This window comes from Pseudochaenichthys georgianus, chromosome 7 (genome assembly GCF_902827115.2).
Source record: "Pseudochaenichthys georgianus chromosome 7, fPseGeo1.2, whole genome shotgun sequence".
Lineage (NCBI taxonomy): Eukaryota > Metazoa > Chordata > Actinopteri > Perciformes > Channichthyidae > Pseudochaenichthys > Pseudochaenichthys georgianus.
In genome coordinates this window covers 26,058,457-26,075,520 of record NC_047509.1, presented here as the reverse complement: position 1 = coordinate 26,075,520, position 17,064 = coordinate 26,058,457, and the positions used below count along the sequence as shown (strand labels likewise).

Here is a 17,064-nt window from a genome sequence, read left to right as displayed (position 1 = left end):
GAACATACGTTATAAGAGCCTAAATGTGATAGCAAACCAGCAATATCAACAAAAATGTTAATATTCACATCCATTTGCACACACACACAAACACACACACCATTATTATAATCGTCATACATACAATTTGGCCTGGTTAATTCAACACGTAAGAGAAATATTCTCAACAGCAGCTGTCAGTTTAACACAGTATGCCAGATACTGTTACATCAAGCAGTCCAAAGATAAACTCCACTGGAGTAAACAGTCAAGATTTGACAGAACCATCATCAACCTCCAGCTTTAAACATAAGGAAAACCAAACATCAAATGTAAATTAAAGCAGGGAAACCCTTCAAATAAGTGAGAGCCTTCACTTTTTCTACTACTTGTCCATCAATGTGATGCGACAATAAGGAAACCCACCATAGATGAGCAGGCTGGAAATATATTTCCTACATAGTGAGGGACAGCCCCTCAGGTGTCGAACTGTGTCTATGTTTCAAAATCTCTACCAAGGCCTCCACACTGGGCCCTTGCTGCTGCTGCTGCTACTGCTGTCCTGCAGCATGGTGGGCCTGAGGGTGGAGCAGACTGAGGAGGAGCTGCTGGCTCTGTGGAGCTGCTGGAGGCCCTGCAGAGGAGCGACAGGGGCCTCTGTGTTGGAAGTTGCAGACAAGAAGTGCACAGAGTCCCTCCAGCAGTTAGAGAAGCCTTGGCTGTAGTCGCTCTGACAGAGGCCCGGCTGAAGCTGCTGCCTCAGAAAACTCACAGTCATCTCCAGGATGTCTGCTTTCTCCAGCTTGGAGTTGGGCTCATGCTGCTGGAACTCCTTCTCCAGGATGGCCTTGAGCTGCTCGATGCAAGTGTTGATGCGATCTCTGCGCATTTTCTCCACAACAGGTTTTCTTAACTGAGGAAGAGAAGAGAGCAAGGTAAATTCATGTTTCCAATAATAAACAATCAAAATGTTGAATGTACATGAGTTTAAAAAAAGCATTTAATCCAATCCAGTTCTTACTTTAATGTTGTCTTTCTCAGAGATCCTGATATGATGAATAGAGGAGTTGTTGGTGGAGCAGGGAGCCATGTCTGTGCAGGTGAAGGTAGCTTCTTCTTCTGGAGTGCAGTGTGAGCTGTGATGTCCCAGGAGGGGCTGCTCCTCATTTTATACTGAGGGATTAGCATAACAAAGCCATGTGGCTGAGGCAGGGCTGGGGTTCCCACACTCTGACCAGTGGGACTCCCAGCACAACAATGGAGGACATGTCAATAACTCAGAGAGCATTTATCTGTGTGGGGCATGTTTCCCAAGATAAGCAACAGGTAATTAACATGTTATCATAGCGTGCATCTGAGAATGAATCATGAATTCAAGGGCCGAATATTTTTGTTTAGAGGTCAAATAAGGGGAATTGATACACACCAAAGTGAGCATCTTCAAAGGGGGGTTACTGCAATTAGGAGCAAATGCTTCACTCAATAAAACAATATAAACTGAAGGCTTTCATTTTACTCCCAAATATATTGCAGACAGGAGTGTTTTGACACATCTCCATCTTGTTTTCGGGAGAGCATTTGATAATTTGGTCATAGGTTCCCTGCATTTAGTCAAAATACTGTTTAAATGAGGGACATTAACTGGAGAGGAAGTTAAAGAGGAAGGAAGGAGTAGGTAAAGAGGTCATTAAAGTTAAACTGGCTTGAGGGGAAACATTTCATTACCCACCTGTTGCTTTTACAATCACGCGCTGCTTAACGTTCACAGTTTACATTTTCTCTTGAACACGCGCGAGTTTCCCACGGGAATAATGTGTGAGGAAACTGCAATAATGTGAGGAGACGCTGATCAAAGGCTGCCGCTGGCTCGTGCACCAGGTGTGAAGGCAGGCGAGGGGCGCAGCTTATGGCCGACGGGAGTCGAAGATCGCGTGCTGTCGTGTTGCAGTTAGGGTCTCGTGTCGTGTGCACAGCATGACTTTTTAAGTTTGTAAGTATCACTTCACTTCCTCATTAAGAAAACATGGACGGGGGTGTATTTTAGCAATGTTGTCATCTGAGTACTTTTGAAATGGAGGTTTCCTCCCAAAAAGTAAATCACACTAAGAAAGAAAGAAAGATAAATAGAACGAATTAAAGACATGTTAAACCTTATAAATGAAGCCCTTCATGAGGAGAACTGACCTACATTTGCTGAAAACAAAACTTGAATATGATTCTACATTAGGCTACTTTACAAAAATATAAGTTAGCCTATACTCCAGGGTGGCCTAAAGCATGTGAATGTTATTTCAAGGAGTTTATATACTTATATTTTGACAATTACAACAAACATTTCTAAAAGTAGGATTTCAAACGTTGTGTTTGATGAGAGAGGGTTTCTCAGAACCTGTATACTACATGTTCAATTACAAGTGTTGAAACAAATCACAATTATGATATTGTTTTGAGTCACATATTAGTCACTGCTGAACAACTATAGGCAAACTTCCCTCATAAGCTCTTGTCTAATGTCCCCTGAGGGTCTGCAGACCCTGTTATGAACTGTGTCAAATTAGTGTCAAGTTAATGGCCTTATGAGCAAGCTGGCAGTGTGCCTCTGAGGGCCTCCATCACTGCTGGCCCCAGATGTGAGGTCGCCTTGTGGGTGCAGTGTGAGTAGTCTTGTCGGCGCAGTTTCCCACCAGTCCCCAACATCAGGGTAAATGAGCTACAAAAGCAGCGCCGCTCCTCAATGCTCCACTGGGAATGTTAATTGATCTTTTGTTGCAGGACAAACAGAAACTCTGTGTCTCGGTCCATCTGGGAAAAATCAAGTCAACTGTCTTCACTGCCTGGCACAGAACAGTCTGTCTGCCTGTAATCTGTGTTGATTCTTTTAATTTAAGCCCGTTTGTAATGCTGAAACAAGTACTCCGAGTTGTATTAAGTCAAAGTAGAAATGCCACAACAGAAAGACTACTCTGTTCTGAAAAATAAGGTTTTTTGAAACGGTGTGTTTGAGGGAAAACAAACTAACCCAAATTTGAATAACAAATAAATAATACAATTGCAAATATTTGAATGAGGAACACGAATCTTGTAATCATACAACAGCACTTTAGTTAATGAACATACTGTACATCTTCACTTCATGTGCCCTTCTGAGCAGGTTGGGGACCTGTTGATTTTGTTAGTGTCACATTGGGGCTTGTTCTTCTTCTTCATGTGCATGCTCAGGTCAATCAATCAATCAATCAATCAATCAATCAATCAATCAATCAATCAATCAATCAATCAATGTTTATTTATAAAGCCCATTATCAAAACAGGATTGAGGTTGTGTCAGGTGTATTTAATTAACATATATATTATATATATTTCTTCCAGCATGTCTGTAGCTATCTTGCCATATTTGCAGCAGAAATTAAAAGCATAAAAATGGCCAATCTCTCATGACACGTCAATGTTTGGTGTTCTTTTCCTCTCCTCTCGATTGATTTCTTTGTATACATGTTTGTGTGAATTTGTGCCTCTTCTCAGAGTTAGTGTGCACTACACGGCTGCTGGGGGTCTTTGTCTACAAGTGTGTGTGAAGACGAGTTCCCCTCCCACCAACAGCCTGAGAGCTCTGAATTCCTGCCATAAAGTCTCGACCAATGCTCAGACCTGCGGCGGCGCAGAGAGGCTTCCCGTCAGCCATCTCTCTGTGAGTGTGATATCTCCCGTTTCCCACACTCTGTGCCTATTCACTGGCCCCGAGACAGGAACAAAAGAAGTGTGTCTTGTTACACATCACATTAGCTACGGTGTTTGATCTCCTGTTGAAGGGGGAGGGGAGGCAGCTTCAGCCAGACCATCTGGCCTGGCCAACTAGACCCTGAGAAAGTCCCAGGCATGCCACATTCTCCACAACTTCTGCACACACAAATAGTTGTGAAAGACTTTTGTGGCACTTCAGACATAATTCAAGCACTAGACAGCATGCCATGACCACCACAACAGAAGTGGGGCATGTGAGGGGGGGGCTCCCTCCACGCCCCACTTTTTCCCATTTTTGTAACACCTGTGCATCAGTAAGGTCAGATAAAATGACACTTTAATAAACCCATGGGAAATATGGGGAGAAAGATTAAAAGTAAGTAAAAACTTTCCCTAAAGTATACAGGTGTTAAATACCATCAATCTGACAGGGAGTGCTGATGGAGCCTGTTTGTGGTCAAGTGCTTATGTTAATTCATGCTTAGTGTGCCTTCTGAAATAAATGAACATAAACTTATAGGATGAAAGCAAATCAGGTCATTAAAATATATTCACTAAAAATGTCAAACATGTCAGACCCTATTATCTTATGTAAGACTTTCAATTTCGTTTAAATGTGCATTTTATCAAGATCTGTAAGATTTAATAGTTGATTTTGCATTGGTTCCACAATAAATACTTGAAATTGTCATTTAAGAAGACATACAAAGCAAATGGTGTCAACTGTTAATATATGAGCACTGACGTACAGTATAGGGCCTGATGGCAACTTAAAATAAACTATGATGATTAGCTGACAAAGTTGCACATTATTATTATTATTATTATTATTATTATTATTATTATTATCTAAGAATACTGCTACAGGAACCAAACCTTGATGTATATGCTGTTGTTCCCTTGAGCAAGGCACATAAGAAATGCTGCTGTTAGTTGAAGCTGTGCTCGTAAACTTTTTTAAACTTAAAAAAAACACTACATGCTTTCAAATAATTAATTAATGATTAATTCTGACTTTCAAGGCTCAATGTCAGCAGCACACAACAGTTTTATGTAGGACATGTTTGTAAATGTTGTCCTCTTTACAGTTTGATTTTTTAAGAGAAAGCGAAGGCCACAACACTTGTTTATATTTAGCAAAACTTCATGTGAAGTTTTCAATTTATTTTGCAAGTTCACAATAATACTTCTCAATGAAGCAATTAAACCGATTCTTTTAGTAAAAAGATTGATGTCAACATAACATGCCTTTATAAAAGGTATTCACATGAAGATGAAAAAACATCTATCAGGAACAGTTCAAACAATACTTCACACATAGGCCGAATGATGGTTACACATAGTCATAATCAAGTAATCATAAAAAGATTTACAATAAAAGTGGATCCATGGGATCCATTTATGGGATGTCGTTGATTCATCGAAACAAGCTGATGAAAACGATCAGTCAATGATACTCAGTATCACGGATAGACAGCATGTAAACACATTCATCAAACAGTGTCTCAGACAATAAGACTTTCAACCCAATGTGGGTTTTACAACAAGATCATTCAGTGACGTTTGCAAAACAAACAAAAGTACCGTTTCCCCATGGGGACATTTAACACAATCACAGATTAATAAGCGCTTTAAATAAATAAAGTGCATAATGTGTATACACATGGTGTATATGTTCAGTCTTTCCAAAGGAGTACCGGCACATTGTGCCCACTTCGCCTCAACACTAAACAACATTGAAACTCCTGCCAGAGCAGAAGGGATCAGACTTCAGTGAGTCTTTAACTTTCTGTCCATGACGTTCACAGACGTAGATCTCTGAGGGTGGAAGTGATGCTGCCTCCATCCTACCAGGGCCTCCACAGGGCACTGCTGGCCTGGCTCACACCCTTGGAGCTGACCTGATGGAGAGGGGAGCCAGGAGGGGAGAGGCTGCGGGGGCTGGAGCCCTGCAGGCCCTGGAAGTGGCTGAGCAGCCGCTGGTGGGCCTGGGTCTGCACCTCGCAGTGGGACAGGAAGCTGACGGCCTCCTGCACGCAGCGGGAGTACCCGTCGCCGGCCGGCACCATGCCAGAGGACTTGTTGGCTCTTTGCTTCTGCCAGACTCTCAGATAAGCCACGGCCATCTCCAAGATGTCTGCCTTCTCCTGCTTGGAGTCGGGATGCTGCTGGACGAACTCCGGGCCCAGCAGGGACTTCAGCTGCTCGATGCTGGTGTTGATGCGGTCTCTGCGCAGCTTCTCTACCAATGGCTTTCTCAGCTGAAGAAAGAAGAAGAAAAAACATTTAGAATACAGAATACAACTTTTTGTTGATATCATATGAAAACTATTCAACAAAGTTATGTGAATTTGCAGAAATCAATGTACCTTATGAGCAGGAGCAATGTGTTCCTTCGTGTAGCTTGCTTGTCCAAAAACAGTGGGTGCCATAGTTGTAGAGTAAGAGCGCTTCCTGCTCGCTGTGAAGAGTCAGTTGAGTCTGAACTGCCTTCTCCTCTGGCTCAGCCCTGTATTTATACTCCCAAATCTGCATATGAATGTGTGGGTCTTGGGCTTGTTGGAGTTTCTCACAGTCCCTTGGCCAATGAGAGCGCTGGGAAGGGCTTTGAGCAACGCAGGGCTGCCACATGCTCAATGAAGTGTTTATAGCCGTGGGGACAATGAGTGTGTCTCCGGGGAGCAGGTGGAGGCATAGACTGATAGAGAAAAGAGCCCGGGGTGGGGCGGGGGGAAGTGGGGGGGGGGGGGGGGTAGCTGGGAGACTGACCCAGTGCTTGTGTTGATATGGGAAAGTGGTGACCCCAGAGGGAAGCACGCCGCTGGCTCATGTCATCTCAACCGCCACGTAATTGAGCACAAAGTGCCTCCGCCACCAGGCACACGTGGGAGCTACAGAGGGCCAAGCATTAGAAAAGGCCAACATGCAGCCACTTCCACCGGATTGACAAGGCAGACTTTCTCGGGACCTGTGCAACAGTTGAGATGTCTTAGAGATGAAAAGAAAAAGTGACTCTCTGTAGGTTTTGTGACTCAAATCAAATGTACCACATGTGGACTCTTACATTCATATTTCTGTTTGACCCACATACAGTTCCCATTATTTATTGGTTCTTTAATATGATGCAGTTTTTTTAAATGTTCTTTTCTTTTGGGTTTTGTGTGGGCACGGTGACGTCAGGTGAATTTTAGAGATCATAATTATTCAAATGTAAATACTTATCACAGTTTAACGACGTGTTCTGGTTCAACTGTAAATTATACAGTTGTAAATAACATCTCTTGATGGTTATCTTTCACCATAATTTGTCATTTCTCTTTTATATCTCTGCATCTTGATCTTAATTTGGTCGTGCTTTGGAGGCCTTACTGTTAAGCTTTCTGTTGTTATATTACCTTTTACCCTGTTTGTTTTTTTATCTGTCAAAGCACTTTGCAAACTCTGCTTTTAAAGTGTCACTGAAACAAATCAATACTGACACTGGATATGTTTGCTTGACTAAAGGACTCAAAAGAGGCTGGCATGCTTTTGAAGTTCAGTCTGTCCACTTCAATTTGACCATTGGTGAGATGATTTGACCCGTGGGAGAAGAAGAGTGCTTCAACCATAAACATCCTAACAGCCTCCACACTCCCAGCACATGTTCACACATCAGGCAAACCCTCACATACTCTTACAGACAGCCCCTCATTCTCTCTCTCTCGCTCTCTCTCTCTCTCTCTCACACACACACACACACACACACACACACACACACACACACACACACACACACACACACACACACACACACACACACACACACACACACACACACACACACACACACACACACACACACACACACAGCTGGCTGACCTGCCTGCCGCTGGCCACGTCTCAGTCACACGCTCCCTTCCTGCCTGTGTGGAACGTGGGAGCCGCTGTGGTCCCAGGCTTCCCACACTTCAGTGTTAATGACACTGAGGCCGGCTGCACAAAGGAAGTGTGCCCCATCGAACAAAGATTGAGTGACCAACCCACTCCCACCCACCCTCCCTTCCACGCACGCACACGTACGCACGCACACAGACACACACACACACACACACACACACACACACACACACACACACACACACACACACACACACACACACACACACACACACACACACACACACACACACACACACACACACACAGTTCTGTCGGCAGGGCTTCCAGGCACACCATCTGGACAGATCGTATGCTGTTGTCAGCCAATCAAGCATGGGAGACACTCACCGTGAGAATTGGAGAGGATGAAATAGAGACAGAAAGTTAAAAAGAAGAATAGGGAGTGTGTGTGTGAAACTTGTGGATAGTTGGATGAAGTTTATTTTACAGTATGGGCTTACAAATGTAAACTTGTGTGAGCAAAGACAAGTTGTAAAAAGTGGAATATAGAGGAAAAAACACACATATTAAGGATTAAAATATTAGCCTAAGGAAAAAAGATTTGAATAATTTGAAACTGTGATAATTTTGTATTATTCGGATTTAGGAAAGACATGCATTTCTGAATGTTTCATACATTCTTTGACCAAAAATGGAAGTTGTTTGTCAGTCTGTCATTCAGAACATCTCTCTCCACCAGGTTGTTGAATGGGCGAACTTCTCCTCCGTGTAGGACGACCTCGGGCTGACATTTTCCTCCACATATCACTCCCAGTCGACACAATGACAAGGATATCTCCATCGCTGTGGAGCGTCAGCTGAGCGTCAGCTGAGCGACAACAGGACAACGAAGGGCCCCTCCCAACTGTTTGTTTGGATTTGGGCCATTGTACCCCATGAATTCAACTAATTCATTCACATCCTATTGTCATAACACTGCTTTGTGATTGGCCAAACAGTGTGAGAACCAGCATCACATTAAATCGATGGGAAAGTTGGTCTGAGTATAAAAAGGAACGAGGTCGTGGTGGGAATAATCATAACTCTGAACGCTCCAGACTGACTGGACACTATCTGATATTCACCATGAGGGACCAGCACACAACGTAAGCTCAGATCCACAAAACTCATCTGTAGAAGAAGTTCATTTGACGCATTTGTTTCCTTTATCTCACTCAAGGTCACTGAGGTCATGGGGATGATTTTCTTAGTTTGGATGTGTTACCGTGCGATGATGCAGGAATTTCATTGACCAAGAACTTCCAATCAATATTGAATGAAAGACTAAGCTATGAGGCAGATGATCAAAGTTATCTATTGAAGGAACAGTTCACCTATTGTAAATGTGTTTTTATTTGAACAGTTTAAGATTTTTGTCTCTGAGAGTTTTGCCTCCATACAAGAGTATGGAAAAGAGAACAACAGTTTTTATATTTTCAAACTTTTTAAAGTATTAATACACTCATTTGGAAAAGACTATTGCAGTTGAAAATGATATTGTTTTTAGTCTGGGAGCCCCGCAAAGGAGAAGACAGCTTGTGTTTGTTTCACTATTGGGAAGGGACATTTTCTTGAATTTCGTAAACAAACACTATGTATCCAGCATTACCCTGATGTTTCTCCTTTTAATCCTCAGCCTGTGTAAGATGATGGTTTTGGAGAGGAAGTGCACGGACCGAGCAGTGAGGCTTCGCTCAGCCCTGGAGAACCAGCTCAACTCTGGGGTCTCCAGCGCTGACGTTTGGGACAAGACGCTCTCTTTCTTTACGGTGAAGAAGGCCTTGATCTTCCAAAACGGCTACAGCAAATCCTCCAGAGAGGCCCTGCGGCTGTTCCCCTCACCTGCCGAGGACGTGGCCCCCCTCTGCTGCCAGTGAGAATAACTAGACATGAAGGCGAGATGCAATGAGATTTGGGACAATGTGTCTTCAAAGTGCTGACAAGAAGGGGCTCCAAATGGAAAGTATTTTTCAGATGGAAAGAGGACTTTGAATCCAAATCTTGTTTGGTATTTTCACTCCACAGTTAGTGGAAAAGATGTGAGATGTATACCATAAACACTGAAGTTATTGGTCCACAAAGAGACCATACATTGTGCATCCTTTGCCTTAACTGCTCCTTAAGACTCACTAATAGACCATGTTGAAGAGATTTTGTTAAACTAAAGCCATAATCCTTTGTATAAAGGGGAAATGTGTATGCCAATGCATACTTTGTTTTGTAAATGTTTTTACATTGTGTTGAGTGATGTTATATTAAATTGTGTTGCTGCAAGCCATTATTGACATGTGCAATATCTGCTTTCATATGCAAGTTAAAAATAAATTGATATTGTTTTCTTAACTTTTGCTGTTAGAGTTGAAAATCATTTCCTAAGAATAATGAAAATACATAAACTCTGATTGTGTTCAGTTTACGTACATACTATATCAGAGCTTATACTTGGTTTACAGGTTGGAAATAGGGAGTTACAAATTAATGTCTTAATGCGTATCGCCCTCTAGTGGCCGTTTTAAAATCAATTCATGACAGACATATTTTGAAGAAATGTTTTAAAGCTATTATTAAACCCTAAAATACTTACCCGCAGTAGATGTTTAATTAAATATAATTTAAAAAAAAACTGAATAAACTAGTAATTACCCACTTTACCAAATCTGCGTGCATCTTGACGGGACATTTGTTATCCTGGCTTTGCCAACATCTGTCAGACGACCAATCCTAACTTCAACCAGCTGCCAAGGTTTCTTAAATCGAGGTTTATAATCCAAACACGACCGTTTTACTTTGGCTTTTTTCAAAGCAGAATCTTTTTACAAGGTAAGAAAAGCTCAGTTGTTGCCAAACATTATCGATTCTCTTTTCTATTCAAATGTCCCATGAAGGCAGCAGAATTCAACTGAAATGTCATCCGTGTTAAAAGCCCTTTGTGTGCAGTTTTACTGTAGAACGTTTGTGTGAACAGAAGAGGCTACCCTGGTTCTTATTTGTAATTATTACGGTTTTATTAATCATAATCTAAATTCAAAAAGCAGACATTCAGCATCAGTTGAACATTGTAGCAGCGGGAAAATGAACAGTAAAGTGGGGGAAGTCCACACCATGCATTCAGCTCTCAGGTACAGGAGGCCGTCTGCAAGATGAACATCGATCGCAAAGATTCAACCTTTGTTTTCCAGAAATCTGTTTTTGGGATTGACACAGGAGTTTTGGCCCGAGCAATGAAGAAACTGCTGGGGAAGAAGTCCGACAGAACGACAAAACAATTAGTCAAAGAGAAGTGTTTAAGGATATAATGTAGGTCTGTTTTATTATTCATTTAGACAGGTGTCATCGATCGTTGCAACAGATGGAATCTTTCACAAGTCCAAAATTCACTTTGTCACAAAGGCATAGCTTTATGGAAAAAAAACAAAAAAAAACACTTTTACTCGTCGTTCTTTTTATTTGACTTCTGAGGTTGATAAAAGAAACCTTACACACACACACACACACACTAAATCAAACAACTTTTCCTGTTCATCACTCATATTCCAGTTTGAACCTACACGAAGAACAAACAGCAAGAGCCCCGAAGAAAAGGACAGGTTAGCTTAGCAACCATGAGACACTGAAACCGTCTGTCATTTTAAAAAGCCTGATCAAAAACAAACTTAAACCAAACAAAGAAAAAGTAAAACAAGATAAAAATCAAATGCAACTCTTAACACGTGGTGGGTCGAATCCCAAACTCTTTTTAGTTACCTTAACAATGCACCCAAACATTAGGGGAGGAGGGGGAGGGGTTTGAAAGCCAAAATAATGTCCACCCTAAAACAGAATTCACAAGTGATTTGCAATAACGTTAATGGAAAGCGTCCCCGATCTCTTGTTTCAACCTTTTCATAATTGTTAACTTAGCATTCTGAACCAGAGGGGGAACGCGTCAATTCTGTTTAAGTGTGTTCCCCCTACCCTTTACTAGCATTGTGTTTTTGTGTTAAACGTTACAGATGTTTCAAAGTGGATGATTCTTAGACTACACATAGTTTCTGCTTAAAGTGAATTTGTCTTATGGGGGAGGGAAAGGTGAGTAGGAGGGAAAGTGTGTACTCTGTGTGTGTCCTCAGCAAAAGAGAAAATCTTCTTTTTTTTCAGTTGGTAGGTGTTCCAACTTTATTTGCAGGGTTGTTTTGGAGGGGTGTGGGTTGAGGTTGGCCTTCAGGGCAAAGAGTTCAACAAATCCTGCAGGAAGAGGTCCGGGTCTGGGATTTCAGAGAGAAGACCTGGAGGAGAGAAGGACCTTTCGTAATGACATTCACAAAATAATAATAAATAAATAATAAAATGTAACTTAAAATACTTTACCATACATTATGTGAAGGAACACATTTGATTGATCAAATATAGGATATGCAACTTTTTTTTAAACATTCCTCCAAGAGAATAAAAAACTATGGTGAATAAAGTAATCCAGAATAAAAGGTAAAATAAATATATATCAACATAGTGATAGTCTTTCCTTTCCAACAGGATCATTCATATGTAAAAAAAAAACAATCGGCTCCATTATTCACTTTTGAAGATAATCGTTTGGGATTTTGATCCAGAACCACAAAACATTCTTAGGCCGTCCAATCAGAGAGCATCCCAGGAGAGTAATGTACAGAATCATCTCTGAAGCTTTAAATGTTGATGAAGGCAGTTGTTTAGTTATCAGGTGTGTTTGTATACTGACCTACAACATCACAGAACTCTGACAAGGACTCAGCGGGCATGAGTTCGTCCTGGAAGGCCCTCAGCACTCGCTCCGAGGCCTCGTAGATGGGCATGTCGTTGTGACGGACATACTCTGCCAGCGAGAAGGACCAGCCCCCCTCTGTGTTACTGGTGGGAACTTTCTGTAAGCCAAAGAGGAGAAAAAGAAATGAAGTGAAGGCCAGGGAGAGGAATCACTGCAGGTCAAGTCTACAGTGGAAATAAAGGAGTTATCATATATAATCCCAGTAGGACTGATTGAAGAAAAAAGGTCTTGACGAACTTCAAAGGTTTCGTGTCAACATTAAAGTTAGCTGTTACTACGTGACTAACATCAGAGCACCAATCGATCAAAGCATCCCGACCAAAACCATAACATATACATGGCAGATTATTATTTGGATAATGCTTGTAGTTTTGAAAGTGTAACGCATTTATATTACCCTGAACATGTCGTAGACAAGATCCACCAGGGCCCAGAAGAGAAGAGGCGAGCGATACACTGCATATTCCTTTGGTGATTTATCTGTGAGTCTGACATTCAAAAATAAAAGGATTCAAACAAATGTAAACATTTTAATTGAAATTAAAATCATAACTACAGCACACAGCAATACAGTTTTATTGACAAAAAGACAGTTCTCATTATTGCAGTTGGTAATCCTGCGCACGATGAAAAGATGATGGACAGGCGAATAAAGAAACGTGAATAAAACGAAGAGTCGTACTTGTTGGTGCAGACTGCCGAGACCTTGCGGACATGTGCGTTGACCAGGAGCCTCCGTAGGAAGTATAAACGTGAATTCCTCCAGCGTTCAGGCGGCATGATGTGCATGGCCAGGATGGTGAAATAGTGCGGACCCTCAACATCGTAGGAGCTCTCCACCCACTTCTCACACGGCTGCTCCTGGAAACTCTGCAGGTTCTTGTCCTCCCGGGATGTAGCCCTTGTACTGCAGGGACAGAGTGAGATGAGAAAGGAGATAAGTGAAACACATAAACTACAAATATAGGCTGACCTTTAGTTTGTGTGTCCAGCAGTTGGGCGTTGGGACAGAGGAGTCAGAAACATACGTGTTGAGGACGTAGAGCACCGTGTGGATGATGTAGGGGATGAGGTGGATGTTGCTCTCTCGTCCTCCTCCTCCCGTGTCCACGCTGAACGACTGTTCGGTAGCAAAGCGGTGGAACAGCAATTTGGTGTCGTGGATGTTCAGTTGGTAGGTTGGCTCCCGCTGGCCCGTGCACTCCTGCAGATATGTGTTGTGTCTGTGCAACAGAGAGAAACAAGTCAGAATGGGTTTCTCTGGGCAACACATACAACGTTTTACTGCGTGTGCGCTGGTGCATGACCTTACCTGGCTAAGCATGTAGCGAAGGCTGACTCTGGCACATGTGGCCCCCACACAGGAAGCAGCCCATTGCACTTGGTGTTGGCGTTCTGGAGGGCAGCACTCTCCCACTCCTCTCGCCCACGAGCCAGCCTGCCCCAGAGGAAAAGAACAATAAAAACATCAAATTAGAATGAAAGAAAAGGCAGGTTGCCCCAGAACATTTAAAAAAGGGCATTTAACACTTTGGCAGGTTCATAACGGTGTCTGTTGCTACCTGACAGCTGCCAGATGGCAGTCATAGTGGACTATGTTAAAGTGCGACACAGTGCTGTAGCCCTGCTGCTTCCGAGGCTTGTTTTCAAAGTCCTCCAAGGCCACACGCTTTGTGAAAGTGTAAATGCCCAGGACTTTGGTTGGCTGGGAAAAAAGAGACAAAGAGAGAAACATTAATATAAAACACTACAAGGTGAGTCAGTGTACAGGAAGTCCTACGTAGTGCAGACACAAATCAGTCTCCTGATGCTAGACATATACCTGGAACTTGTAACCCTCTCTGCAGATGCAGCAGGTCAGGCCCGGCTCCTCGATCAGCTCCTCCATCTGCTTCAGCAGCGAGGTCTTAGTCACCACCTGACCCTTCTCATTGGTCTGAAAGGCAAATCAACCACACCATTTAGTGACAACGGTAGAGATAACAAAAAACTGCTTTTAAATAAAGTGGAGAATAAATGTATTAGAGAAAAATAGGGGGAAATGAGTGAAAAAAGGAAACAAGTACCGTCATTCCCAGGGTTCCCAGGGCCTTCTGTCTCATGGCCATAGCCATGCGCTTCTTTTCAGATCGGGTCTCTCTGCGGGCTGCATCAATCTTCAGGTTGACATCGCTGTGCTCCCTCAGGGCCTCCAGAAGGTTCTCTGCCAGCGTGCCAATGCCTTCATCACTGGAAACCTGCTCCAGCTTGTGCAAGTTGGTTATTGAATCTGTGCCTATCAGCGCCTGAACAGAAGATAAGAAGACATTCATTCAAGTAGTCCCAAAATGTGTTAATGCTGTTGTGTAGAGCCGGGTCAAATGGGTTTACATGGTTTATCTTGTAGTAACTCCACCATACACAGAAACATCAACAACAGTTAGTACCTGTGTGGGGGGGTGCTGGGTAGCCAAACCCCGGAGCAATCTGAGAATGAAGGGTAGAGCTGGTCTGGAGAGGAACTTCTTCCAGACATCTGCATCCAGACTGAAGAGAGTGCAGGGCAAGACAAACAAGAACAGATCTATCATTTCATCAAAGGCATTGATGGACTCTAAGCTAAGCGAGCAGATTAGGTGAAGGTGAGGAGACCTACTTTTTGGCATTGGGGATATGTTTCTTCATGTAGTCCAGTGCACTCTGTGTGATTCCCTTCTGGAGGATAAGATCTTTCAGCTGATGGCCGTTGCTGTTATTCTTGATCCCAGCAGCGATTTTGCAGAAGCAGTCCAAAAACACCTTGTCATCTGCACTATGCTCCTCGTCGTACCTTAGGATATAAAAGCCAGGGGTCAGTACTACTTCATCAAGAGCCGCTTTCACACCGGAGTACTTTTCCCGTACTTTTCCCTTTTAGTTCCGATAGTTACTGGGATTTTGCGTTCACACCAAAAAGAGAACTTAGTTCATGAGAACTTTTTGAAAAAGTTCCCATTTCTGATTGGCTGGGCGGATTGCAAACCACACTACGTAAAACTCTGAAAAGTTTTGTGAAGCCGCCATTGTATTTGCTGGCATTAGCATTATTAGCATTAGCATTAGCCCAGTGCACCAACGGAGAGAGACTAACTTATGGCAACACAAAAAAAAACATTGGAGCAGTGGAGTGATGAGGAAGCGTCAGTGTTCTGGTGATTTACTCAGAAGCAACGATGTCGGGGACGTCGGGTGGCAGTATACGCCGTGAAGTTGTTTGCGGCCTGCCAGTAAACCCAAAGCAGAAGAAGAAGAAGTGACATCAGGGGCTTCATTTGCGTAATCCTCCCTCAGGAACTTATTCCGGTGTGAACGCGATCGGCTCATAGTTTCAAGGGGGAACTAAGAGCTGGGTACTAAGTACGGCAAAGTACTTGGTGTGAAAGCGGCTAAGCAGTAATATCCAAACACTCGGATTAACACAACATCTGTCTGAAATCAGCCTGGTTTGATATGCAACACATCTTTGTAACAAGTGTTTTTTCTATCCATTAAGACCTAAACATTATCCATTATTAAAATTGAGATAAAGCAAAGTGGTGCCCACTTGTCAAAGCTGCAACACGGTTTGAAGCGCTCCACCAGGATCCTCATCTTCTCCAGCTCTCCGAAGGACAGGTATGGGATGATGCGCAGCAGACCCTGCAGCACGCTGGGGTTTGAGCGCACGAACAGGGTGTTGATCTGATCCAACAACATGACCAGCTGATCCTTGTCTCCTGTCAGCAGGAGGTTACCCTGCAGAAGAACAAATACTTCCCGTTAGAAGGACAAGCATACATTTGTACAGGCTTTGATATATTGATGGCCTCAAATGTTAACTCCAAAGATGAATCTGCTGTAGAGTGTTACCTTGTCCTCTGAAATCTCAGCATTGGCTTCATCCAGAATGATTTCCATGATGCTCAGAACTTGCTCTGCTATGGAGGCTCCACCACTGTCCTTACTCTCCTGTTCTGCCACTAAAGCCTGATAGGATAAAGGACATTCAAACTTAAAGTTTCTTAAACCCTTAAACCGCATTATAAAAGCCTGGTTAAAATTGCACAATTTGTATGTAATGGATGAAACGAGCAACACAATGTTACACAGTCAGTGAACACTCACCAGGTTCAGAGTTCCCAGCATGACGTTGAGTGTGTTCATCTCTGGTTTGACCAGCTGCTGCCTGTTGATCTTCACCTTCCCACAGTAACTGAACAACTTCAGCAAAACCTGTGGAGGTAACACAGGTTGTCACAAAGCTGCTGCGCTGTTGGTATTTATGAAAACTGCACGAGGGATGAGGAATCTCATCAAACTCTAATTATTTTTCAATGTACATTTCCCAAAGAGTTTCAGTATGCTTACGGTGAGCAGATGCCGTCCTTGTTTGAAATCTTTGATTCCAGACAGCCGGTTGAGCATACACTCCAGTCCTCCACACTGTGCCATCACACCTGCCATCTTGTACACCTCTTCATCATCCTCCTCTTCATCTGTAATAAGGCCAGGTAAACCATTTTTGTACTCAACTAGGTTAAGAGATTTAACATACATCTGTTACATCACTATGAAGTAGGTATGGAGTACTTGTGATGGCAAAGAGCATGTTCCTGTGGCTAATGGCTTACTCATAGGTTAACAGC

General features: G+C 42.8%; 4 protein-coding genes across 13 annotated transcripts in view; 1 reads left to right on the top strand and 3 right to left on the bottom strand.

Moving 5' to 3' along the window:
• Nucleotides 1–74: 74 nt before the first annotated feature.
• her12 (hairy-related 12) lies at nt 75–1,083 on the bottom strand. Its single transcript, XM_034088161.2, has 2 exons — nt 1,001–1,083; nt 75–892 (listed from the first exon to the last, which is right to left on the bottom strand). Exons 1-2 carry the CDS (start codon nt 1,067–1,069, stop codon nt 491–493), a joined length of 471 nt encoding a protein of 156 aa, XP_033944052.1. The 5' UTR covers nt 1,070–1,083; the 3' UTR covers nt 75–490.
• Nucleotides 1,084–4,871: 3,788 nt separating this feature from the next.
• LOC117449853 (transcription factor HES-5-like) lies at nt 4,872–6,215 on the bottom strand. Its single transcript, XM_034087747.2, has 2 exons — nt 6,090–6,215; nt 4,872–5,981 (listed from the first exon to the last, which is right to left on the bottom strand). Exons 1-2 carry the CDS (start codon nt 6,150–6,152, stop codon nt 5,568–5,570), a joined length of 477 nt encoding a protein of 158 aa, XP_033943638.1. The 5' UTR covers nt 6,153–6,215; the 3' UTR covers nt 4,872–5,567.
• Nucleotides 6,216–8,676: 2,461 nt separating this feature from the next.
• LOC139434109 (uncharacterized) lies at nt 8,677–9,536 on the top strand. Its single transcript, XM_071203626.1, has 2 exons — nt 8,677–8,744; nt 9,275–9,536. Exons 1-2 carry the CDS (start codon nt 8,725–8,727, stop codon nt 9,513–9,515), a joined length of 261 nt encoding a protein of 86 aa, XP_071059727.1. The 5' UTR covers nt 8,677–8,724; the 3' UTR covers nt 9,516–9,536.
• Nucleotides 9,537–10,921: 1,385 nt separating this feature from the next.
• The window catches only part of ubr4 (ubiquitin protein ligase E3 component n-recognin 4), a 49,517-nt gene continuing 43,374 nt past the window's right edge, over nt 10,922–17,064 (bottom strand). For all 10 annotated transcript variants that reach the window (XM_034086713.1, XM_034086720.1, XM_034086714.1 and 7 more), the window contains 15 exons: nt 16,787–16,914; nt 16,544–16,651; nt 16,289–16,405; nt 15,984–16,174; nt 15,057–15,230; nt 14,848–14,947; nt 14,488–14,706; nt 14,244–14,357; nt 13,984–14,126; nt 13,734–13,859; nt 13,450–13,644; nt 13,104–13,328; nt 12,819–12,909; nt 12,356–12,518; nt 10,922–11,903 (listed from right to left, as the gene is read on the bottom strand). In XM_034086713.1, coding sequence (XP_033942604.1) covers nt 11,839–11,903; nt 12,356–12,518; nt 12,819–12,909; nt 13,104–13,328; nt 13,450–13,644; nt 13,734–13,859; nt 13,984–14,126; nt 14,244–14,357; nt 14,488–14,706; nt 14,848–14,947; nt 15,057–15,230; nt 15,984–16,174; nt 16,289–16,405; nt 16,544–16,651; nt 16,787–16,914 — 2,159 coding nt within the window. In that variant the 3' untranslated portion in view covers nt 10,922–11,838. The remainder of the gene's footprint in view (nt 11,904–12,355; nt 12,519–12,818; nt 12,910–13,103; nt 13,329–13,449; nt 13,645–13,733; nt 13,860–13,983; nt 14,127–14,243; nt 14,358–14,487; nt 14,707–14,847; nt 14,948–15,056; nt 15,231–15,983; nt 16,175–16,288; nt 16,406–16,543; nt 16,652–16,786; nt 16,915–17,064) is intronic.

Bases quoted from the DNA above. Each gene is read 5' to 3' on its own strand.
- LOC117449853 (XM_034087747.2), bottom strand. From the start codon at position 6,152: ATGGCACCCACTGTTTTTGGACAAGCAAGCTACACGAAGGAACACATT. The intron at 5,982-6,089 runs GTACATTGATTT...TTCTTTCTTCAG, and splicing joins ACATTGCTCCTGCTCATAAG to CTGAGAAAGCCATTGGTAGA.
- her12 (XM_034088161.2), bottom strand. From the start codon at position 1,069: ATGGCTCCCTGCTCCACCAACAACTCCTCTATTCATCATATCAGGATC. The intron at 893-1,000 runs GTAAGAACTGGA...TCTCTTCCTCAG, and splicing joins CTGAGAAAGACAACATTAAA to TTAAGAAAACCTGTTGTGGA.
- LOC139434109 (XM_071203626.1), top strand. From the start codon at position 8,725: ATGAGGGACCAGCACACAAC. The intron at 8,745-9,274 runs GTAAGCTCAGAT...TTTAATCCTCAG, and splicing joins ATGAGGGACCAGCACACAAC to CCTGTGTAAGATGATGGTTT.